Source organism: Aythya fuligula, chromosome 7 (genome assembly GCF_009819795.1).
Source record: "Aythya fuligula isolate bAytFul2 chromosome 7, bAytFul2.pri, whole genome shotgun sequence".
NCBI lineage: Eukaryota > Metazoa > Chordata > Aves > Anseriformes > Anatidae > Aythya > Aythya fuligula.
Window position 1 is genome coordinate 28,251,060 of NC_045565.1, and position 25,320 is coordinate 28,276,379.

At 36.4% G+C, this 25,320-nt stretch overlaps 1 protein-coding gene across 4 annotated transcripts in view; it reads left to right on the forward strand.

The window, feature by feature from the left end:
- Positions 1-25,320, forward strand: part of VTI1A (vesicle transport through interaction with t-SNAREs 1A) — a 270,491-nt gene that overhangs the window by 142,991 nt on the left and 102,180 nt on the right. For 2 of the 4 annotated variants that reach the window (XM_032191552.1, XM_032191551.1), the window contains 2 exons: positions 18,867-18,937; positions 23,554-23,626. In XM_032191552.1, the coding sequence (XP_032047443.1) occupies positions 18,867-18,937; positions 23,554-23,619 (137 nt within the window). In that variant the 3' untranslated portion in view covers positions 23,620-23,626. The remainder of the gene's footprint in view (positions 1-18,866; positions 18,938-23,553; positions 23,627-25,320) is intronic. The other 2 variants (XM_032191550.1, XM_032191549.1) reach the window with 1 other exon arrangement.

Sequence of the window (25,320 nt, forward strand, 5' to 3'; positions counted from 1 at the left end):
AGGAGGCTACAGGAGGAGCTGGTGGAAGCAGCCAGAAAGGACAATGGGGACAGGAAGAAATGGGGTTATATCATGGGAAAAGGGAAGGATGTTCATCTCCTTGGTAGAACAAGGTGAATGAAAACTTATTTTCTAATGATGGGCCATGGCAAGCAAATTGACTTCTTGAAAGATTTTTGGACACTTATGTGAAAAGTGTGATGTCTTGTAGTGTCTAGTGGCAAAAAATGTTTTCTTGTGTGAGTGAATAAAATGATGTAGGCAGAGGAGGCTTCAACTATAGAGCCAAACAGGATGGAAACAGGATAGATTCCTTTAGTAGGTCAACTGATGTAAGCTTTCAGAATTTAAACAAGTACGGAGCACTTGGCATCATTCTTTATCATTTTTTTGGATGTGTATGTTAAGGAGCATGTCATTGCCAAAGGAGAGATGGGAAAGTAATCAGTGTGTAACTCCTGGTTGCTTTAACCCTTTTGTGCTTCATTTTAGCTGTGCTTGTGACTGGTGAGGGATTACTGGGAAAGACATGAAGAATCTTCATACATGTGTTTCTTAAATATAATTCCAGAATAACTCTGCTTACAGTGCCCAACAGAAACTTTGCAGTTTTGGGATGGTGGGATTCTAAGAAGAATCAGAGAAATGCTTTTCAGTGTAGGATTTTTTTTTTTTCCTTTAAGCAAGTTAGTGATGTGTCTGATTGTTGTACCAAGATGCTGAAAGGATTCTGTGAACAATGATTCCAGCTCCCGATGGCACCAACCAACAGCACCAGCTTCGACCTCTGACTTAGGAATCATATTTTAGGAAGTCTCACAACAGAAACACAGGACTGTAATTTTGCTTTGTGACTCATGCTGAGATACAGTCCCTGCGTGTCTTCTTGTCTGGGCACCTAGTAAAAGATCAGGCCACACCTGTTTATGGATGTAGCAAAATGGCAGGGAGCTTATTTTTATACCATCGATTCTGATGAATGTCACTTATAATCAACACTTCCGTGAGGAACTGGCTTGTGTGCAGAAATGCTCTTTAATTGAAGGGTGCACATCAGCAGCACAATGTGGTCTCGGTGTGTTTATCTCACAAAAGCCAGAACTACTACAGTTATAAAATATCAAATGCTTTGAATGGATCATGCTTATTTTATTATTTATCATGTATATTTTTAATGTTTTTCAAGATCAGTCATATTTATAGAAAGTGGAAAATGGTCACTTTAGAATGAGATAATTAATTCTGTGAAGGGCCAGATGATGATTTTGGGAAGCATTCCTGTCCTGCACAACATTCAGGTCACCGTGCTTTTCTGATGAGACAGAAAAAGGACTTGCTAGAAGCTGTTAGGTTAATTACTCTTCAGAAAAGAGGGTTAAATTCTGAGAAGAGTGCAACACTCTGTTGGTAGAATATGTGGTCGCTAGCAGATTAAAACAACAAAAATATTTTGGAAATGACCCCCCTCCTGTGTTTTTTGTTTGTTTGTTTGTTTTACAACAAATACAACAAATGGTGCCTGTGAATTTTGGCAATGACTTTTGAAGTTATTTTCAAATGTGTGTCAAATGAAACTACATTTTAATACATCAGTGAATTAAAAATAAAAGAACAATTTTAAAACTCAGTGATAGACATCTATGGAGTGGTCACCTGTTTTTTTCACGGACTGTGACATGGAGCTTAGAGGATACTTGCAGTCTGTTTTGCCCTGAGCATTTTACTTTCAAACTGAGCTCTACTCACTTGGATCAGAGGCATTGCCTATTCTTACTGTGCTAACAAATTCATCATCAGAGCTCTGTTCGCTCAATTACTGTTGTCAAGGTCTTTGTCTAAACATTTTGTTTTGTTTTTAGGAGAACAGAGTTTTCCCCCAGCCCAACCCATAGCGTAAGAGGTACGTGTGGTGCTTGCAGAGCATGCTGGATGTGCATGCTGCACATCATGGCCAACACAGAGCTTATGGTCATCAATCATTCGATTGTTCTTTAAACACTGTTTTAACAGGCATTCGTTGTATAAATGGATCAGGTTATTGACCTTTGCCAGCAATTGCTTGCTACATGTCATCATGCCTTAATGACATTATCAAGGAACATATTCTGTATTGTAGATACTTTAAAGGGTTTGTGCATTGTCTCTCACTAGGACACATGGCTGGCTAAAGCATCTTGAATTAGCAAGTTATTTGATGTCATTATTAAAATATGCAGTACATTTCCAGCTACTTACAGAATAGGAGAGTAAAATACTTCTCATTTCTACAAAAGCAAAGCCCAAGAAGAAGAGTTATTTGTCGTGTTGGAATACTTGGTTTGAAATCCTGCCTCCTTTCTCCCTTGCAATTTAATCTTCTACCTAGAATAGAGTGCTGCAGTCCTCTGAATATCCTATGACAATTGTTTGACTGGTCTGCAGAGCTCCAGCTGCAACTCCTCCATTTCTAGGAATATTGTAGATCTAATTGGCACAATTAAATCATTACAGCACATAATAGATGGAACTTCTGACTGAATCAACTATGTTTTTAATGAAGATAAGAGTTTTTAAATTAGAATGGATACAGCTTGCTTTATTTACTTCTATGGGGTGGGAAGCTTGTTGACTGTAATGGTTGATTCGATTTAAATGAGGGAAAGTAGCCAGTATTCTATACGCTTACTTTTCTGGTTAAAATTTAAGGCTTTAGTGACTTCAAATCCCAAATGATGAAATGGAATTATTCAGCTGAGTATTGTTAATAGTACACAGATATCTACTATACAGACCTACTATGGTTTCTGTGGCTCCTCACATCACAATCTTTAATTAAAAGTTGATTTTCTCTTCACAGTAAAACATATGCATATCACAAAGTCTTAGAATCCTGTTTTTTATTTGTTGCATTAAAATTAGGACTGTACATAAATCAGACGGTGTATTCTTAAAATCTTTTAAAATCTGTGTTAATCAGTAAATCTTGATGCCATTGCTATAAAGTAACTACATAGCATTACTTTCACTTTATAGAGGAGAGAAAGTCCTAGAAATGTGGGTAGCCTGCAGAATAGAAAAAGGACAAAATACAAATGTTATCCTGTTGTATTCCTCTTTATATGCTTTTATATATACACATATATAAAAGGAATAGTTATTCCTTTTTTAATCCTGGAAATATTGTGGAGATAGATCCCCTTATTAATACCTACTTTGCATTTTCATAGCTCTTAAAATTTGGAAGGAGAACAATAATCATTTGTCCATGCCTTCTCCATTGAGGCTGTAGAAATGTAACAGTTAATTCTAAAACAGAAAATATTCCTACCACCCAACAATAAGCTAGGTATAACTTGAAGAAATGGGCAATAAGCAAGTCTAAAACTGGTGCAGGGAAAAAGAATCGGGACAAAAAAGTACTATGTAGAGTTTCTTCTAAGTAAATCTCCTCACAGCAATCTCCATTCTTTTTGCCAGGATTGTATTTGATTGCTGGCTTTGACAGCTCACAGTTGGCAACAGGTTCATAAATGTCTAATCCAGCTGGATTGTTCTGTCTTCCAGTTTCTTTCCTACATCAATAGTATATATTATTCCAAAAAAAAAAAAAAAAAAAAAACTTGGTAGTTTCCATAATGGGATTTAAGATAAGTTAGATAATACTATCTTAACAATTAAAGTTATGAAGGCTGTCGTGGTATTTTGTTTTGTTTTGGGAGGGGGAGAAAAAAGAAAAAGCTCACAACGCATCCTTGACATCTTCAAGATAGATTCAGAGCTGGGATTTCAGCACTAAGACCTAACAAACATCGCATACAAAGTGCAGTAAATGCAGTATTCATAAATGTATATGCTCTCTGTGACTTCATGTCAGCAGGGTTCTGTAGACCCTCATTTGTATCAAATAAACTTCAAATGGTAAAGAATGCGTGCCAGGCGGGGACAAGTATCACTTTGAATTGTTCCTTGTGTATCATAGCTGAAATGGGAAACATGGCTGGCTTCCTGTTTGTCAAGAGTGAAAAACAGGCATGCTTTCTGTCGTTATTAGTAATAGTGTCAATTTAATAAATTATTCAGTCATGACAACAGGATTTACATTCTATTTGCTGATAGCTTGTGGGGGATAGTGGTTGGTTTAGGAAGGTAAAATCTGACAGCAATGCAGTATTCACTGTAAATCTCTGTATCACATCTCCAACACAACAGTAAAGATGAGTGCTGATTACTTGTTTCTAACAGTACCTTCCTCCTCCATCATGGATGATGGCCACACCTGCTTGCTAGGTTTTGTGCTACTACTTATCCTTATTCTGGGAATAGACACTTAGAAATTCACATAACATGAACACTCATGGTTATGGCTGAGATTTCAATTATGACTGTGTGGTATATCGATAGACAAGAAAAAACAGATCAGAGATTTCAGGAACATGATGAGGTGATGAGTTGTTTATGCTCAGCTCCTTGCAATCACGAGTGGCAATGTGGGAGAAAGTGCAGAGGTGCTGAGTAAGAATTTAACAAGTGAATGAGTTGACAAAGGAATTAATATGCTAATGTCAAATGGGAGAAATCAGACCAAGAAGGGGTTGGCTATGGAAGAAATGTAGCTATTGTTTAGTGTGCTGAAGGGCGGAGAGGCAATGGCATGACTAGTTTAAAAAAAAAAAAAAAAGAGAGAGAGAGACCAGTACTGTGCTTAAATAAATAAATAAATAAATAGGATGTTTGTAGTAGTGTTCTACGTTACTATAGGTGGTACCACAGATTTTTTTGTCCAGGGTAGAAAAAGTGATGCAATAATGTGGAAAGAAGTGTGAGAGCCGATATGGGAGTTTTGGGAAGGTGAATGGATGGGACCAGCCTGTTTCCTATCAATGTCGAGCAGAAAGAATTGGACAGCTTGCCCAGAAATGAGAGAACTGAGTTAAAAAAGATGTTGAGGCTGGGTGAAAAAGAGGATGATCGTGTTGCATTTAATGAGTATAGATGGAGTGGGGATGTGTTGGGAGGACAAGGAACTGCTGTGTTGTGCTGAATTTGAATTGAAGGCTAAGCAATGAGATAGATCGGAGAGGAAATGGCACTGTAGCAGAGAGGGAAATCTGTCACTTATTAAGTAGTAGCTGAGTTTGTTTGTGCATGATATTCTCCAGGCATAAATTACTGCAGATCTGTGGGGAGGAAGGGAACCAAAACCAGAGCCTTGCAGAAACAGGGAGAGCAAGAACCTGGGTGCAAATCAAGGAAGAGATTTTAAGAGGGAAAGCACGACCGGTTGTATCAGAGGCACATGCGAGCTCTCATTACCTACCAGCTTCTCCTACCCATTTTCTTTTCTCCTGCCATCCCTCCCTCCTTCCCCACATACACATTAAAACAATAATGATGGAAAAAATAATCATCCTTATTGCACGTTTGCTAGTGGTCTGGAAAGCTTCTCTGTCCATCCATCTGTCCTTGCAGTAAGCAGAGGAGTAGACTCTTGCTGTCTCATTAGAAGCCAAGCAACGCTCTGGGTCGAGGTGGGATTGCTTTCAAAATGCTGCTTAATTCCTACATTGTCTCTGGGTTTGGGATAGTGGGTTTCTAAGAGGAATCTCTGCTGGCACCCAAGGCTGAATAAGAATTTGAAGTTGAATGGTAGGCACCTGCAAATTCCGATTATATCACTCTAAGATATCCTGATAACAGAAACAGAGCAGTATGTGGGAAGTTGCGTGTTTTATTGGAATTCTAGCAGAAACATTATTTAGTCCCATTTGACACACAGAGTAAATAGCATGAAAGAAATACTGACTTCCAGAAATAAGTGACTTGCCATAAAATCAAAGAAGTGATCTGTGGTCAGCTCATAGTCCCTTGCTTGTAAGTGCTCTGTTTTACTTCTTTGTAATTCAAAAGCAACTAAAGATAAAAAGAAATAAAATGAAAATAAAATAAACCCCAGCATGTCTTCAACAATTCTTTTGCTAAATCTTGTAATATGATGTGAAGGAGTCTGAAGCTTTCCTCCTTGATATTACATTAAAAAATTATTAACCATTTTTTCCTTAAGTAGGAATAATATTTAATTATCATTTAAACCAGTTCTTTAAAATCCCATAGTTTTACCCACAATAATCCAGGAACATTTAATAAGTCTTAAAATATTCATAACACACGGAGATCATTACTCTTGAGACCTTTGTACAAAGCAGTGAAGTGTGTTAGACATATGGCAGAAACCACTTCATTTCTTATTTCTTGCTATGATTATATGAAAGAAATGAAAATTCTCTGTTCTTTCTCCCATTGCAATCTGCATGCCATTGTTTTATCTGTTGTGGGCCAAAGTCATCTCATACACATGTTCATTGAAGAACATGGAGTTAATCAGGCTGTTTTAGCTCAGTAAATATAAGCCCAATACTGGTAAATTGTTTTATTTCGGTTTTCAACACAGTATTTCAGATAACAAAAAAGAGGAAGTAATTTATTTACAGATGCACTAGTACCTAGTTTCCTATTATTCGTAATTGTCTAAACTGTTAATTGCTGTGGCATTGGGTATTTAAAAAAAAAAAAAAAAAAAAGATATAGCCTGCATTGGAAATACACATAAAAAAAATTGTAAATATCAGAAACCCTTGTAGTGGTACTGACTGTGGGTAGGCAGGATGGGCAATTTTGTTTTAATTATATTTCAGCTTGATTGTCTAAAGTCAAGTGGAACCTCAGTAGATCATATCTAAAATAAAACTGTGGTTACAGTATATGGTCATAATCCCCAGATCTGTTGTGTCGAAATGACAGTATAATAAGAAGAAGTTAAAATGTCCTCTGCTTTCAAGTCATCATAGTTGTCATTTGATTAAATAATAGTGCATTCTGTTTGATGTCTTGGCTTTATTATTCAGAAGCACTTCGGTATATGTGTCCTACCTTTGTATTCTGTGCTCCTGGCAACCAGGTACCCGTATAGGTTCTTATTTACGCACCTGCAGCAAATAAACTGCATGTTTTGCTTGCACGCGTGCTGCTTCAATATGGAACTTTAATTATTCCTCTTAATTATGGTGCATTCACCAAAAAGAGGGAAATCATTGGTCAGGTACAAAAAGAAACTGCTTAGTATTTGAAGGAATTTGATAATTTTGTTGTAGTTCGTAGCTTGGCAGGTGGTAATAATGCTATGCCAGCACTGTCAAAATATGAAAATTAAAGTGACGATGGGTTTTAATGAAATCCATTTGACAAATATAATTAAGGTGTTTTAATATGAAGCCCTGTAATAAAGACTACCGGTGGACTCCCTGAGGTCCTGACTAATTGTGTAGATTGCTTTTAAGCTTTGAATAGTTTTATTGGATAATGAACTGTTAAGAAGTGTTAGATCTTTCTTAAGCAGAATTTGGTTTGAAAAAGAAGAGGAGAGACAGGCCTGAGGTGTGGCATTTTAAACATAATTAGAAGAGAGATTTAAGTTAACATCTTTGATCTTGCTGTCAGTTTTTGATTAGAGCTGTAAATGCTTTAATCAAGTGCAGTGTAGTCATTACATTTCTAACTGTTTTTAAACTGCGAAATTACTGAGACACTGACATCGGCTTAACACTTCTTGAGAATTTCCAGCAAAGTTATGTTTGTAAACTGGGTGTTTGCATTAAAATGTCATCCTGCAATAATTTACCAATTCTATAGATCCTGGGATAATTATATTTTGGTGCTCAAATAATTTGGAAAACCTTTATGAGATTAAATATCCTGTAGTTGAGGAGAGGGTGCCACTTCAGTTTTCATTTTGAAAATAATTTCTAATGCTGTTTTTGTGTTGTTGTTTTTTTTTTTGTTTGTTTTTTTTGTTCATTTTTTTTTTGTTTTTCAATTAAAATGATATTCAAACTGGTACTTATAAGGAAAATGCGTATATAACAAACTAAGTGCAGTATTTTAATGCCTTCCATAGGAGTGCAGTATTTTTAATGACTGATATTGTGTCTTACCAATGTAGATTCCCTCACACCCATTTTAGAAATGGGGAGAGAGGCAGAAATATTTCCTTGGGGTGTGATAGTGGCAGAGCCAGTAACAAAACTGTTCTCTTAAGTCCCCTGTTTGGCAACACTAAAGACTGCTCCAAGAAATTTCAGATTTTTTTGTTTTTCTAAGACTGGTGTCCCAAACAGCAATAAAATGTGAAAATGGCCATGGGCACAGACGTGTAAAACCAGTGAGGCTGGCCAGCTGGATTGTACCTGCCCGTAGGTGGCATGCCATTCATTTTAAATACAGAAGCTGGCAGTCAGAGGCCCTTTCCTAGATCTGACCTTGCCTCCCTATGTTCTTGATCTTTGAGCCCAACAGAAAATCCAGATACATGTCCCTTTGCTGTGCCAGACTAGGGGCTACTGCGCAGACTGTTTTGCTCTGGTTGGTCCTCTGAGCGGGGGGGGGGGGGGGGGGGGGGGGGAAGCTACAGCAAAGAAATACGTACATCGTCTGTTCTGCAACACACAGAACATTCACACAAATAAATGTTAATGCTGGTCTGCCAGCAAGTCCTATGAAATTGTTAATTACATCCCACAGCAGCCCACCTGATGTCTTTGGCCACATGTCCTGCACGCTAGCACATCCGAGGGCTGGCAGACCAGAGGAGAGGGGAGATGTGATGCAAACCTAGGACATCCTCACAGAGACTGTTCAGCTGCCAGCGCTTCTTCGTGGCACCTCCAGTGTGCATCCCTGCTGGTGGCAATTCAAGGAACACCTAACAGAGAGAAGCAGTCTCTCTGGTAGCCCTGACCCAAACCACCAAGGGCCTCAAAGATCATTTCCAGTAGCTGGAATTGCACTTGGAGCACTGCAAGCAGCTGCTTTGGTTATATCCAAGCGAAAACTCGCTTTCCTACACAGTAAGCTGCTCTGTTCTGGAGCAGTTTGTTTTTAGCAGTCTCCAGGTGTGCCCCTAATTAAACCATATAGCAGTAGTCTAACGTGGAGATGCCAAAAAAGTGTTGCTGGGTTCCTCCATCAGAAGAAATCACACTTACCATCTTAGACGCTTACTGAAAACTCATTTTTTGCAACAATTCTTTCTTGCAGGGATCCTTTAGAAACAGATCGTGCCTACATGCAGTAAAGGCCCCGTGTAAGTCTACCTCTTAAACACCATCTGAAGTGCTTAACTTGATCCTAAAATATAATTCTTCTCTGAGGATTGCTGTAAAAAAATGTATTATGGGAAAGTCTTTATTTCCATCTCAGCAATTTCCAGAAGAAATATCGTTGGTTGACAAGTACAAGAGCAGAGATTTATATATATATATATCTGTACAAACTCAGCCTGGATTTTAAAATCAGTCTGGATTCTTTCCTTCTTATATACCTCCTGATAACAGTGATTTGCCAGACCATCAGGTACTTTTCATTGTTCCCTCTGTTCCCTTGCTGTGGGTTTATTAGGTAGTGGTTTTCTCAGCATTACTCTGTGTGTAATCGAAGGCAACATTGCGGATGAAAATAACAAACACTTAACTGGAATGTGTGAAAAAGGAGCAGAATCCATAGCTGTGTTGGTCCTGCAGGGTACAAATAAAAATATAAACAGGGGAGAGATGGCTTATGATGGGCAGATCTAAGTGGAGGAAGACAGGAGGCTATGAGAAGGGTGTTGTGCAAACAGCACAGAGATGGCTATATCGATGTTTTGTCCTGTAGATGCAGGTTTTTAAATTACTGTACATTTCAAATGAACACAGACTCTAACTGAGGTGTTCAAATTATGTATAAAAAACAGGACTCAGAGTATAATTAAACACACAAACTAGTAAAATTCATCGGCAGAGAAAAATACAGATGTGTGCAAAATGTCACATTTTTCTACATAAAGAGGTGTTACTGCTCCAGTTGTGATTGTTGGTGTCTCCTTAGACCAGCTACGACCACCAGTTCTACAGCATTGCTACAGTGCTCCATTTCTGTCTGGTTCAGGTTTTGTCTCTGTTCTTTCTCAAATGTCTTACGTGGTCTATCCTCATAATAGTCTCATGTTTTCAGGATGATGATATTTTTGTTCATTTTATTTATACAGCATTGAGAGTAAATAGGTATTTACCTTAATTGTAGCTCCTAACCTAGGGGCCCTGCACCACTCCCCAAGTGTGCTTCTCTGCATTGCCTTGTTGTAGGTGAGGTTTCTCTAGGAAAGGTCTATGGAATTGGGTATCGTGAATATTTCTTTAAGGTCCCTCCAGATGCCAGACCAAAAGTCTGAGGCAGGGCTGACCCACAGCCAGAGCAATAGACTGTCCTTTCCCTCTGTTCCTTTGCCCTTCATTTTCAAATAGCTGCTTTACATCTCCAGAGTCGTGATGGGAGGAAGATCCTTCCATGCAAGCAAAACCACTATTGTGACAAAACTGGTATGCATCACAAGGTTTTCTAGTTGTAAATTACTCACTGAATAAACCAATTTTTTTTTGAAAGGGGTTCTTCCTCTCCAAATTGCCACCTCTATGGAGAAATGTTACATTTTCAAAGGCAACTGAAGCTTCATGAATAATTTTGAATTCATTTTGACTCTTTTATAGATTGACTTTTAAAAGATTTGGGGGGAGGTGGTAGAAACCTTGAACAATAACTGTACTCAGCAATCTCTATTTTATTTTTTTTAAACCTCAGTGCTTTTAGCTTCCTACTTTGCAATACAGTTCTTTTTTATGGTGTTTAGATTTTGAAAGATTTAGTTGGTGGGAAAATAGGAAGCATGTTGAAAGGATGAGCTAATTAATGTTTCCTCAGCCTATCTAAAATAAGCTATTGTGTTAGTTTTGCCATGTTTGTAATTTATGCCTGTTAAACCTTTGTTTTATCATCTATTACTGACTTCTACGCTTCTGTTTGCACTTACTGTCTATAACAAACATTTCATTTTATTTGGAGAAAAAACGGTTTCAGTTACTTCTACTGTACCCGAAAAGGAGAATGGGATTTGCAAATGATAAATGGGGAAGTTGACTAGCTAACTAATAAAGATTTGTCTTAATCAAGTATGATTTGTCAGAACAGGAGCGCACTGGGGTCAGGGCACACGCAATGAATAATACAGCATTCACTGGAGAAAAGGACCAGGCAAAAGGCCTCATAAATATGCTGCGATTACCCATTGCTAATTCGTATTCAAAGAATGAGTTGCACTGAAGCCAGCTTCGAGGTTGCTGAGCTGTTCACTTGCTTTGTGGGCTTTCCAATGTTTAAGAAAGTTTATATATATATATATATATATACACACACACACATATATATAAACTTATATATATATATGCACACATATTTTGTTCTTTTTTATTTTTTTCAGAATGCTTTATTTTTGCACAGAATGCTTACACTTCTTGGTCAGTGATTTTAAGCATTATTTATTAATAAACCTCTAGGTTTGTTTTATTTTTACTAATGTCTGGACACTATCTGCTTTCTATTTTTTGTTGTTTAAATATGAATGCGAATACAGCAGGAGATACTTCCATTCACATTTAAAATGAATTGCTGAACAGTGCAAGAAAGGTTAAAACACTCTTGAGGTCTTTGGAAGTATTTAAGATCAAACAAGCATAGAGTTTTTGCTTGTGTTGCCAGCTTTCCTGACTTTCTAATCAGTCTGTGTATTCAGGATAAACTTGGTGCATTGGAATATTGAACAAACCCAAATGTCATTCTTTTTGGCTCTGGTTTTGTTTTCATTTGTTAGCATTGCTTCTTGTTTCTGGTAGCCATTTCTCAGATTGAAACAGTTGAAGGAAACACACTTCTCATGGATTTTCCAATGTCTAGAAACTGAGATGCTGCCAAGAACCTTATACTTACTTTTTTATAGCTACATAAGTGGGTCATGAAGAAAAAAAAAGTTTCAGTGCTTACAAATATAATTAGTGGACTTTTTTCTATGTCTTCGCACTGTTTAAATGTTATATGCTGAATCTTTGTATAGTGAAATGTTTGAAAAAATCTTTTGCTCCACACTTCAAATTATATTTCAAAATTTAAATTGGTTTCTTCTCTTTTGATAGCCTAATGTGACTTTGTTTTCTGTTGGTTGGTTGGCTAATAGTCAGTCTCATCTATTTGGTGCTAAACTCTGTCTCTTGAAGTGCATTAATTGCATTTAGAGTAAATCAGCAATAGAGGTAGGGCCAACCTTATGATTTTCAAGGCCTCGAGCTGCTGAATTCAAGAGTCTAAGTTGCCAAGTCTCTGCCTACATGTTTTAAGTCTTTGAAATAATGAATACTGCAGGGTCCAAAGTAATTATTTACACTACTTTGAGCATTTTTTATTAAATTATGACTATGAATCCAGCCTTAGTTAGATGAACCAAAGATCCCTGTTGTGTCATCTTGTTGCTGTTTGGAGTCATAGGTTTAATTAAGTGATGGTTTGCAGACCAAGTTTTTGAGGGTATGTTAATGCAACTTGATTTAGATGCAATCAGTATTGCTAATATTCTCCACTGCAAAATTGTTTTCAGAAAAATTCAAGATTGGCAGTGCTGTAATGAAGCAACATCCATTCCCTGCACCACAGTTAAGAGCAAGCAGGGACTTCTCCCATCCTGACAGCACTTAAAGTAGAAGGAAAAGGAGATGCTGAGGGCTGCCATACATAAGTGATTGAAATGGGAGTAGCAAGTTGCTTACTAATCTTGAGGCACTAAGCAAGGATTTATTTTGCCTTAGAACTTTTCTGAAAGAAGAAGAGAAAAAGAAATGCAAAGGGAGGAATTTGGAGCAAATGAGCATCGCCAAGCTAGTGCATGGCTAGAACAATGACTGGACTTCAATATAGACAAGCACTCAGGAGAATCAAAGTCTGCCACCTCCTGTGAATGTTGCTGTGAGGATGTTAGTAAGGGAGCTCAGATAGATGGGTGATGGGAGTAGACAGAAAAATATCAGTTAGTGAAAAATGAGTAGTTTCATACCATCAAATTGATGTAAGTTAGGATTTCAGAAAAGGTATGAAACCTTAGAAAAGGAAAAGGCTACTAGAGGTGAAGTTACTAGGTCTGTCACATATCATCTTTCTCCTTTCTTTTTCCTATTTTCTTCTCATTCATCTGCTTTTTTTCTTTTCTTTTTTTTTTTTTTTTTTTTTTTTTTTTTTTTTTTTTTCCTGAGGAAAGACAGAGTAGGCCTAGACCATAAGAGGTGTTGGTTATGAAATGCTCTCAGTTTGTTCTTAAAGGCGTGTGGCATCTTCCTCAAATATCTTTTCTTCCCTTTTCTTCCTTATTTTGAACAAAGCACAGCGTCTGAATTCTGTTCAGATGTTCTGGATGTTTTTCTTTCCAGGTCCCCTGGTCAGACCTCAGGATTGACAGACCCCTTTTGCTGTTGGCCAATGAAAATAATTTTATGAACATCCATTATAGCTTATAGGATCCTTTTTCATTTGAAAAATGTTTGTATTTTAACTTTGGTAGACATCTTGGACTTCGGAGGAATTGGGAGGTATTTTTAGGTGGTTTTTGCTTTCATCATAAGACCACGCATCTTCTTTTATCCCCACTTGTAACTGAACTTCTGAAAGCCCTGGAAGTACTAGATGTCCTCAGTATGCACTATTGACTGTCAGTACTCTCCCTAACATACAGCAATTATTTCTGCAGAAGCCAACCAGTCTCTACAACATGTAGCTAATTTTTAGTTTATTGTGCTAAGTGACTACTTAACAACATGCAGATTAACTTCTCTGTTGCAGATTCTTGAGGCATTTGAACAACAGCTCTCACATTTCACTTCTCTGTTCATGTTCTTTAAATAGTCTCTCCATTGGCTTATGGCCATTATATCATCCTTCACTTATCTGTATTAACCCATATTTGTCATATAATAATTTTAATGATCTAAATCCCCCTGTCTCTAATTATATTGGCTGTTCAACATAATATATATCAACTGCGAGCTTGTAAATTTATAGGACTTTTACCTGTGTCCCTACACATAAAGATGTGTCATCACTTTCTTTATTGACTTTCTCCTGTCATAAGCATAAAGCATTTGACTCAACCCTGAATTCTTCTGACTCCTACAACATATATTTTCCAACTTTGTAAATTTACTTGCTGCCACCTCTGAACAGCTAGTATTTAACACCTTCTAGTATATTTTTTCCCAGAAACTGTCACTGATGACTTATTGTTCAAGTCTACTAAAATTGTAGACTAATCTTTACTTTGTCCAAAACACAGTGGCAATGTTTTGAAAAAAAAATAAATAAAAGTATTTAGTATTTTTTCCGAGTTTCTATCTGTATTTGTGTAGTTCTCTAAGAATATTCCATAATTTTTGGTACGTCTTCACAGCATACAGTATCTCTATGCAAAGACAGCAGAAAAGTGCATTCCCCAAGTGCTTTTATTCACTAGGTAAGCCTGGGAATCTCAGAGTGGAAGTGTTCTCTGTTCTGATTGATTCCTTCTCTCACAACACACAGTGGAGTATTTTGGTTTGGTTTGGTTTATTTTTCTGATTTTATTTCCTCATTCTGTTGAGCAGCCATCTTGATTTTTTAACTTGATCTTCTCTTTTTCGCAGTATGAATTAATTTGTCATTTCCCACCTCTTATTACGTAACTCACAAGCATGCATTGTGACAGGATTGTATGCATGCATGCATATGACAGGATTGGGCAAATCATACTTTCAGGCATCCTCTACATGATTTGGTTGTTTTTAAGCCTTATAAATGTTTTTAAACCATACCAGGATATCTGCCACCTCTTATGAAACATTTTCTTTCTTGTTATGTAAATACGTACAGATATACAAGGTACATTTTGAGAAGCAAAGTGCTATATAAACCAAGTTGGGCTCTTTTATTTTTCATATGAGAAGAAAAATGCAGACTCTGTCTTCAAAATTCATAAAAATACACGTTTATTTATTCAAATGTCTGGAGAGGTTCATTCCATGTCATTCCTGTCTCTTGAGTAAATATATTACTCATTCTTAAGAAAAAAAGAATTACTGACTTGAGTGATTAGAAAAAGCTCTTTCAAAATCAGTTTAGCTGATAAAGTAAATAAATACATAAATGACTAAAGAAAAAAAAAATAAAGTAAAAGGAAAAACTAGTCAAGCACAACTTACTCTGTATACTTGATATACAGTTAAGTAAGTATTAGAAATCAAGCTTTGTGGAACATGTATTAAATAATTATGATTTGTACTTATAAACAAGGTAAGGGCACATTCAAGATTGCAAAGCATCACTAGAAGTAGTTGTCTTTTGGGTGTATATCAGCATAAAAGTTGAAAGCCATGTGCTGGTTTTTCCAGAGATGAAGAGAGAAGTTGGGTTTGCATTTGTTTGTTGCTTTTGTTTTGTTTTGTTATGTTTTTCAGTTGGGGAAATCTTCATATTACATATTTTTATGCAACAGCCACTCATGAAGCCAGGCACCATTTGCGTATGACCCACAACATAGTGTTATTACCAAGGTGTCCAGCCCCGTAGAAGCTGATTTCCCATACCCTATTCAAACAACCTTAAGGTCCAGTGTATTTGCAGCTGTATTCACCCTTTAAAGCTGAAGCTTGTTAATGAAGTTAAGTACTTCTTCAGGCCTTTTTTTTTTTTTTTTCTTTTCATCACAACATTCTTTAAGACAGAGATAACTGCTATATCCAACATTCCTGCTCTCTGTAAGTAAGTAGATAATAAAGATGTAACTGCATTCACCATTCTGTTTTTTATAGTTTAGCTTCAGTTTTAGAATATAATTTTATCATCTTGGGAATTACAGGTAGAAGGTGCAGCACAAAATAATTAATGTTGTTAAGATTCTATGGAAATAACACAGTTACTAGCAACATGCAGCATCCTTCAGTTTGTGTTTCAGTCTTCATACATCTGCACTACAGAACATCTTAGAAACATGGCCTTTTCGCATTACTGGAGTAGCATCATCAATGATTTGCATTGTAACTAGTCTGGAAAGATCTGTACAACATTGTTGCACTAAAAGCATGAATCTACCACACAGATGAAGTTTTTAAGTGTCAGGAAAACATCAGAGTCCTGGGGAAACTTGAAAAAATGATTGCAAGGAGATAGCAACATGATCAAGCTTGTAATTAGCTGTACTGTGGGCTAATGTTGCTTTTTTTCTCTAATCTCAAGCACCTTCAGTTGCAAACCAAGTGAGGAGACATGTCTTCGTATCATTTATGAGTCTGTATTTTCTTTATTTATTAATATTTTTGTTTGACTGTCTTGACCTTCCAGCTAAAAATCGGGTTTCGTTGTCATCAGTGATTTTTCTGAGAGTAGAACAAGGATATGAAAAGAATGTGTGGATAAAGGTGTCAATTTATGTTTGCGAACTTATTGTGAGATTATGTTACCTCCGTTATGTCTCTTTGTTCAACTTATGTTGTTATTTTAGCCCAAAAAAGGCCAAAGATCATCAGCTAAAGTGCATGTAGAGTAAAGCTGCTCCTGTAAAATTGATGATCCGTCCAATTATTTATCTATAGAGGCTGCTGGGAAGAAACGCAACTATCTTAGTTCTCAGACCCCTCTGCTAGGTTGAACTTCATGGCTGAAGGTTTAATCCCTAAGTGTCATATCAACAATTCATTCTGTGATATTCTGGCTGACATGCTCTCCTTCCTTATTTATTGATGTCTTCAGTCATCGACAATGAGAGGAAAATACAATATTCGTCAAAGTGATGGTGTTTTACCCTCACTTACAGTTGATGCTGCTGTCACATTGATGGTTGGAAAATAAACTCAATCATTATAAAAAGCTAAGAGTGTGAACTTGCCAGTGACAGGAAGAAGATGAAAAAAAAAAAAAAACAAAAAAAACACAGTAACTTGCTTAAAATTGGTGTAAAGAAAATAGAGATGTTTCCTATAAAGATATTTTTGAGCTTTGTTTGGGAAACATCAAGCCATTTTAGCCCTTTATTTTAAAGTTATTCCTTTGAAGGAAAATCTGTTCCTTGCACTCCTTTATGTCTATGCAAACGTATGAATAATTTTTAGCAATATATATTTGTTATCATTCCACCTTATGCTACTACCTGGTTAGCTTTTTTTTTTTTTTCTCTTTATTTTAAGGTATTTTGCTTTGTTTTTTTCTCTCCCAGATTACACTGAATCCATGTATCTATTTTTGTATGCCAGTATTTTAAGTGCTTTGATGAAGAATAAGCTTAGTATAGCTTCCTCCAGTAAGTCCTTTGACATACAAACATAGGCAAAGCCTCTTGAATCACTTTCTTAGTCTACCATTTGTATGACTGTACTGCACCTTACAGCTTTTTTAACTCAATAACCACATATCTTACCACATTTCACCTTTGGGAGGCATTGTATATACAGCTAAAAGTGAAGAGCAGAAAGCCAAGAGGGACAAGATAGCATAATGAGGATGTCAATTTGTGGTCAGATATCTGAGGAAATATTTATCTTCCTTATACTGAACTTGGCAACAGATAGAGAAATATATATGTAATGAATTTCTGTAGACTTTGTCTAACAGTGTGTACCTTCTGTTAAATACATTTAGAAAATAAAAAAAAAGGAAAAAAAAATGCCTGTCCCACATTTTAAAAGTTTGAGGTGATTCTAATTTGGATTGACTCCAAAATGGACTGTATGTTTAAAAAAATAAATAAATAAATAAAAATAAAGTCATGTTCTCTCTACTAACATATATATATATTTTACCAATTCATTTCTGTACATCTCACATAGTGACATATTAAGTCCAACTCATTCACCAGAACAATATGATTTCTGTTGTTTATAAAAATAAAATGAAATGTTTTTATAGTTTTACTTAGCTAGCAGCCTAGCTAAGTTGCCTAAATGAATGTGTGCAGAAATGCCTGGTTGTCTCACACTTGCAATGTGTCCTGAGGCAAGTTACAGCTGCTTCAGCTACTTGTGTCTGCTTCCCCACCTGTAAAATGGGAATGATTTAACTTATTTTTCTCCTTCAGGGAAATACAGGGAGGGTTTCTTAATGTTTCTATAGAGCTTTGAAGATTAAAATCTCTTCTCTATATTTGCTGCTATTATTTCAGTCAAAGAGGAGCGTTTGACTGAAGCTGTTTGAAGAGTAAAGTTTTGGCATCTTGATTTGTCTTTGTACCGTATCTTGAGGCTTGGATTCCTTTCTCCGCTATAATTTTGCAACCTTTGGTTCAACAGGAGCTGCGGAAGCAAATAACCCATGAGTAAACAAACAGAGATGCCAAAAGATTAATGTATGTGTCTGCTGTTAAAAACATCAGGAGATGTATCACTGTGTATCTCCAGTTTTGCCAGAAATAGTATCAGATGAAGCAAAATAGACACCAGTAGCTGGTTTGGGTGTAGCCCAAAATGGCTTTTATTTAAGCATCGATGGTAAAAGCTGGGAAGCACAAGAAATATATTCTAATTTTTTTTTTTCCAGTATCCTTAGATGTGTAAGTATTGCTGGTGTTTTTAGTGAAAGCTTCCTGACTTCCTTGCTAAGGCAAGGAATGGGCGTAAAGAGTGCGTGGGAAGTATGAACACCCATCACTTAGAGCAAGTTTGAAAGTCTTGCCTTTGGTTTGTTGACCAAAATCAGCATTGGTTTCCAGGGCCTCCAAAACCTTGGCAGATTGCAGGGGGATAGCTTCTGGTTTGGTTGGTGCTTCTGCAGTTTTATGTTGCTTGGAAAAGTTAAAAATTTAGTATAATGATACCTTCCTCTTAGCAGTTAGGACTGATTAAGCCATCATATGTATTAATGCTGTTGTTCTTGAAATAACTTTGTTACAATCTAACCTGGCATTTTGAGGCCTTACAGTCACAAGGTATATTTTTCATGATTTACATTTTGATTTTTTAATGCAGAGCAGATTGGACAGGAGATGCTGGAAAACCTCAGCCATGACAGAGAGAAGATCCAGCGTGCTCGGGAAAGGGTAAGTTTGATAATAAGTAATTGCTGGTCATGGATTTTATTTGCTTTGGGCAAGTTCACTGTGCATGCAAAAATAATCCAGCATACTGGTTAGTTTTATATAAATCAGCTGCTATCATGAGATGTAATCACCATCTGAAGCAAAGCACTTAAAAAGTGTATTATATGGGCCCAGTCCTGCAAATCTCTCCCACAGGGAGTCACACTGAAGCCACCAAAACCCACCGTCGCAAGCAAGCTTTGTGTCACCATCACCACAGTCAGATCTGCTTTTTGTCCTTTGAAAGACTTTTTTTTATAGTGTCCATTGCAATCACCTCTTGTACTCTCTGAAACAAAGTTCAGTATCATGATTTAGCTTCTAATAATTGATCAACAGCTGCTCTTTTTCACTGCAGATGCTAAGAATTGACTTCTGAGGATGTATGCAGTAGTTGCCACCTTTTCTCAATGTTCCCAGTGTTGTATGGGTAAAACCAACATTTCTTTCTGTGTTGGGGTTCCCTACACTGCTGCTCTGTCACTACAGTCAAAAGGTATCTATGTCCTGTTTGGCTTATGTTGCCTCTATAGTTTAATGAAGATGCCCATCCAACTCTTGCAACTTCTCTAAACTTCAGTCTAGAGATTTGACCCTTTGGTTCTGATTTCTGCTCACAGTTTCAGGAAGATCTCACCAGCTCTGCTGACTCACCCAGAACACGGAGTGACTGAATCTGTGACTTTCTGTCTATGACACATTGATCAGACACTTTCTTGAGCATCCAGTGTTGCCAAAGCCAAGGCATCTTACAGGCCTTTAGCTGACAAATGCCACTTAAGGAAACTCCTTGATATGTCCCAGGGAGTTTCGTTACCTGGATAGCTCTGATTGGTAAAGCCCCATATGACCACTTTAATGAGGCATTTTCTGTCAGTAATACCAGTTGCTTCTTGAAGTCCTGGGCATTAGCTACTTTAAAACATTAAGTATAACTAAATCATTAGATATAAGGATTGTGAGCATGTACCAAGTGTTGTTCAGGCAACTTTGTGTCTTGTTTTCCCTTCACTCCTCACATCCCTTGTGACTGCTAAGTCTGAGATGCTTTTTTGTTTCTGTGTGGACAAACAGAACCTGGGCAATGGAGCTGAATAATGTGTATCTCTGTGCTGATCCTAAAAATACTTGTGAATGCTAGAGAAAGAGGAGGCATGGTTCTGATGACTCCTTATACACGTCGTTTGTAGCACAAATTTTACATTCTGCATGAAAACCAAATTTCATTGATGGAAAAACCTGAAAGCTGTAAAGCATGAGATTAAATACAAGAGTATTCTAGGAAAGAACATCCAATAACAATTCTGCAAAAGATCTTGTCATAAATGGAAGATCTTAAATTGCAAAATTTTATTGTACGCTATTTAAATATTTTGTCTCGAGATTTCTTAAAAGTGCACCTGTCTATATACTCAAATGTAAAGTTAAGGATGATATTGGACAACTTCGCAAGTTTTCCATTTTGTGTAGGTTTTTTAATCTCCTTGGTTAAAAAAGTATCCTTTTGGAGAGGACAGAGGGTGTTCTATCAATGCATAATAGCTTTACACTAAATACAGATATTTAGCAAATATTTACACTAAATGCAGATATTGTCTTACCAGCCTGGGAACAAACTTGTCTTCTGAACGTCAAATGTCATCTTGAGTATGATGGCCAGTTCTTAGCAGTTTAATCTTGTGAAAATTAGAAATATTTTCTCTTGAGCAAAACGTAAATGAGGTAGTGTCTCTATAGTTTGGTTAAGTTTATGTATGTGCTTTCCTGTCAGAATAGTAAAATGCTTGAATGAAGAAAAATGCAAGACATAAGTAGTATTATTTGGAATATATTAAGATGATGTGCAGTGCAACGTACATGTATAACATCCATGAAAAAGGAATTCCCTAAACTATCTCTTATTTTTTAAAGCAAAAAGAAGGGATAAAAGCTCTGCTACAGGAGCCAGGGAGGTTAACTGTACTATAAAGGACTCTAAAAGATGCAATACTTTTTTTGGAAAGCCTTGAATTAAAACGTGTGTAAGGCAGACAAGATATCAACATCAGCATCTTCCTCATCTTCCTTCTTTTCTCATTATTATTCTCCTTATTATTTTAAAAAGCATTCTTAAATACCATGCAGATTTGCCATTGCTAATATTAAAGCAGCTTTCAAAACATTTTCACTACAGCAAGGAAGTGCTATTATATGCCATTTAACAGTTTTGCATGTCACCAATTCTTTGGCTTCTGAAGTGCAATGGTATTAGTTAAATGATGGAAGAGCTACCATCAGATATTTCAGTTTTAAATAAAAACAAACTTACAGTTTGAAAAAAAAAAAAAGAAAACATTTTGGATTGGGTTGTTGTTTTGTTTTGCTTTGTTTTTCCCTGCCAATGCAAAAAGAGAAGGCTTTTTTTAATGTTCTCTTGGAATGCAGCTAGAGATCTTCCAACTATGTGTGTATGTGTTTGTTTCTTTTTAACGTTTCTTTTGCTTATTTTGTGTGTGTGTGTGTTTTTATTATTTTATTGCCATAAAGGTATGAGGTCGTCTTGCTTAGAGGACTTTGTCAAACCTCTGTGGCTCAACTTCCCCTTCCTGACTATCAGTACTGATTCTAGCTGCTAGGTAGAATCCTGCAGCAAGACAAGAAAGTTAGGATCAAACATCTAATGGTAAAAAGGAGAGAGCTACTTTTCTGTGAAAAGGGAGGAGAAGCCCCAAGTGTTAAATGCATCTTTATGAATAATAAAAGACCAATGTAAAGCATACATTTGTGCTTTAGATTCCCTTCTAGCATGGGTAAGAACCTGGCTTTTTAATGAGCCTTTAAAAATTATTATGACATTTTTTCTTCTGTTACTTGTGTCAAACTGGGCTAAACTGCTTTTCTGGAGCTTGAATTGTCTAGATGAATCAAGAAAAAAATGAGGGGATGACCTCCCTGAAATATAATGCTCATCTTTGTTCCATCATGCTGCATAATTACAGAGCTCTCAGAGTCAGTGCAAGCCTTCTCACTGAATATGATATTACTAAGAGCTGTCTTGGTTGGTGTACCTAGTCCCATCTTCTACATGGTATTTCCTTAATACCTTTTGTAAGAACAAGACGGAAATTTATACATAAAGGTTATGTGTCATTGATTGCAACTACTGATTTCAGTAATAAGCATTACATCTGGTAGCAACTATTTACAATATTAGGCTCCAAAACAGCAACTGGTTTTAATATTGCTGCTATGCATATATTCAAGATAAAAACAGTGGCTTGTTATGGTGAAGGTGATTTGTTATTGAAAGACTGCCTCTTTTCTTGGCAATGTTGCTGTTTCAGTGAATTTATAACACAGGATACATGTCTTGTACAACAAAGTTTCTTTAGTAAGAAGTCAATGAGTCAGATAATCATTTCAATCTGATTTGATAATGAAGAGGTAAATATTCACCTTTCGTAAGCAGAAGAATGTTTTATGTATGTATACACAGCTGTGTTTAAAAATAGTGGTCCCTGCTATTCTGTAATTGACAACTGTTACACTATCCTTTATAGTATATTTTGATATTTATACTTATTTAGAGATCTCTAGAAAGTCCAAAGATGTCTCTTCTTTAGCTATCTGTAGCAAAAGATGTAATAGGAGACATTATTTCTAGAGTGCCTTTTGTGAGATACTAACACAACAATAGAACGAAGAATTTAATACCTTTTAAAGAAAAATAGAAAAAAAATATTTTTAATATGAATTTCACTTTCTCCATAACCTTTCTTTTATTATCGCCCATTTCACTTTTCATTTGGTTGTAGTTTTACCTATTTTGCAAGATTTTTGAACTGTAGAACAAGTCAGCTAATCAAGTTAAGCTGTCAATGTAGTTTTCCTGCGTCCTATTAAACTACTAAAAACACTGTTTCCAGTGTGTGATCTTTACATGCAAAAATATATATTATACAGATGTGCACTTTGTGCATACTATACACATACTATTGTCATTTACACATTGTACATAAAGTATTTGGGCATCCATTCCACTGATGGCTGCTGTAAGGTCACAACAGGTTTTGTCTTTAAAGGGCAGTATGGGCATATTTCTTTTATGCAGAATCAGTAAAATGACACTGTTCTGTATTACTGCTTTTTCTTTAAACTGGTGTCTTTGAAAAACAGTGAAAGAAAGATGTTTGTTTTTCTTTTCATAAAACATCAGGAACACAGCACATGGCTGTCCCTTCGTCCCTAGATGCATTCACTCATATGCATAACCAATACACATACACACATCAATGGGAATTACAGATATTGATCTATAGAGCATCTACCTTCAACCTGTTGTTTGTAAAGCTTTTGCTCTTTATCCTGATTCATCTTTGTTGCCTCAGTGTCTTATCTTCCACTGGTTTCATGTTTGTGAAAGTGAAGACCAGACAAAACATTTTCAAATTTCAGAGCTTCGGTGGCTTTCTCACGTGTGAGTTTGTTGCAGACTGAAACTGAAGTTGATTGAATCAAACAACAATAGAAATAGCTATTCTTTGTACAGAATTGAGTACATGTGACATTTGATTTTAATGGGACTCTTTTCTCCCCAGCTTAGAGAAACAGATGCAAACCTGGGGAAGAGCTCCAGGATTTTGACAGGGATGTTGCGAAGGTAAGGCCAAGGTAGGGACACTTCCACTCTTTCTTTTTTTCCCTCTTTCCCTCTGTGCCTTTACTTTTAGTTCTAGTTCAGCCTCTGCATTTTGCTGACTTACTTGACTTTTTTACACAGGTTGCTATGTAGAATTTCTTCAAATGAATTCTGATAATGAAGCAGGCAGGGTTAGATAGAAGGCTTTATCACAGCTATGGAAAGAATTTTCTGTAGCCTGAGGGATTACCCCTTGTTCACTCACTTCTCATCTTTGTTTCTTTGTATTTGGGGCTTTTTTGGTCTGTTCTAAAATTAAGATTTTTGATGATGGTTTCCTGCATTCCTTATTCTCAGGTGTTTTCAGGGTTTTTTACCTATTAGATTTTATGTGAGAAAGTTTGTAAATCTTTTGGGGCAGCATAAATTTGCTAACAGAGAGCAAATGATCAGTTTTGTCTGAATAGATTGGGCAGACACTGTAAAATGCTGTGATTTTAGCATGTTTCTTCCATGTTTTCAATGGTGTGCAAATTGTCGCTGGGATTAAAGTGAGATGATACAGAAAGGGAAAATTTACAACATGCTAAAAATCTATGTGGGTTTGAAGTGAGGGAGGTATCCACTGATTATTACCCACCTTAAATTATATCAGTAGCTTCCCAGACAATTTTTTTTTGAGTTTGTGGCATCTCTGGATATGTGTTCTTTACCCAGTGAAGCAACACAAGCTTCTATGTGATATCCATGTTTCTGTACTTTTATTCAGCTTCCTGAAAAAGAAAAGCATCTCTCTAATAGGTGATGTTGGGTGCTATGAAAACACATTTTTCCAAGGAACATATAGCATCCTCAGAAGAGTGCAGTATGAAATTACATTTCCCGTGGGCTTTTACATGGCATGTTTGCTTAACACAACTAGCTTTTTTAAAAAACAAACAAAAAAGTAAGCTTTAGGAGAATTTTTGATTTATCACTTGCCTTGAAAAACAGCAAAATGAGAATATAACTTGTTCTATAGCACAAGCTTTATCTTTTCATAAGTCTCCTTGGAAAAATGGCTTTGTTAGTACCTTTTATACTCAGTCGACAAAGGTTAAATTGACCAAACCTGATGCCTTCATTTCACAGATTTCTTACAATTCCAACTCCAAACTGTAACATATAAAATTCTCTGATTAAGAGTAATATGTAAATGACATGAGCTAAATTTAAAATCCATGGAGAAAGAAAGTGGCAATTGAAAGGGATGCTTCAGTGCTTGTAGACAATCTAAATAAAACACACACACACACACACAAAAAAAAAAAAAAAGGAAAGAAAGAAAGAAAAGACACAACCAAACCCAAGTCTCCCCAGGAAGGACCCTGCGACATGAGCTGTAACGAATATTCTGCATATGTCTCCATTTTGTCAAATCTCATTAAAGGGGTTTCTTGCTTTATGTCAATTGAGCTGTCCAAAAATCATTCATCATTTTAGTGTAAGAAAAAATCATGCAGTTATTTAAATAATATCATATTAATGTTAAAGTTCAGCTGTCATTTAATAGTATGGCTTAATCAGACATAGCATTTAGGAAAAATAGTTTTTTCGGGGTTTACTTGGCTTTCAGGTTGGCAGATTCAAATAAGGATTTATGGGTTTCTGAACCAATGTATTCTTTCCATGTTTATGCTTGAGATACCTCAGCCTTTTTTGCAGCACCCTGTAGTCTGTTATTTTC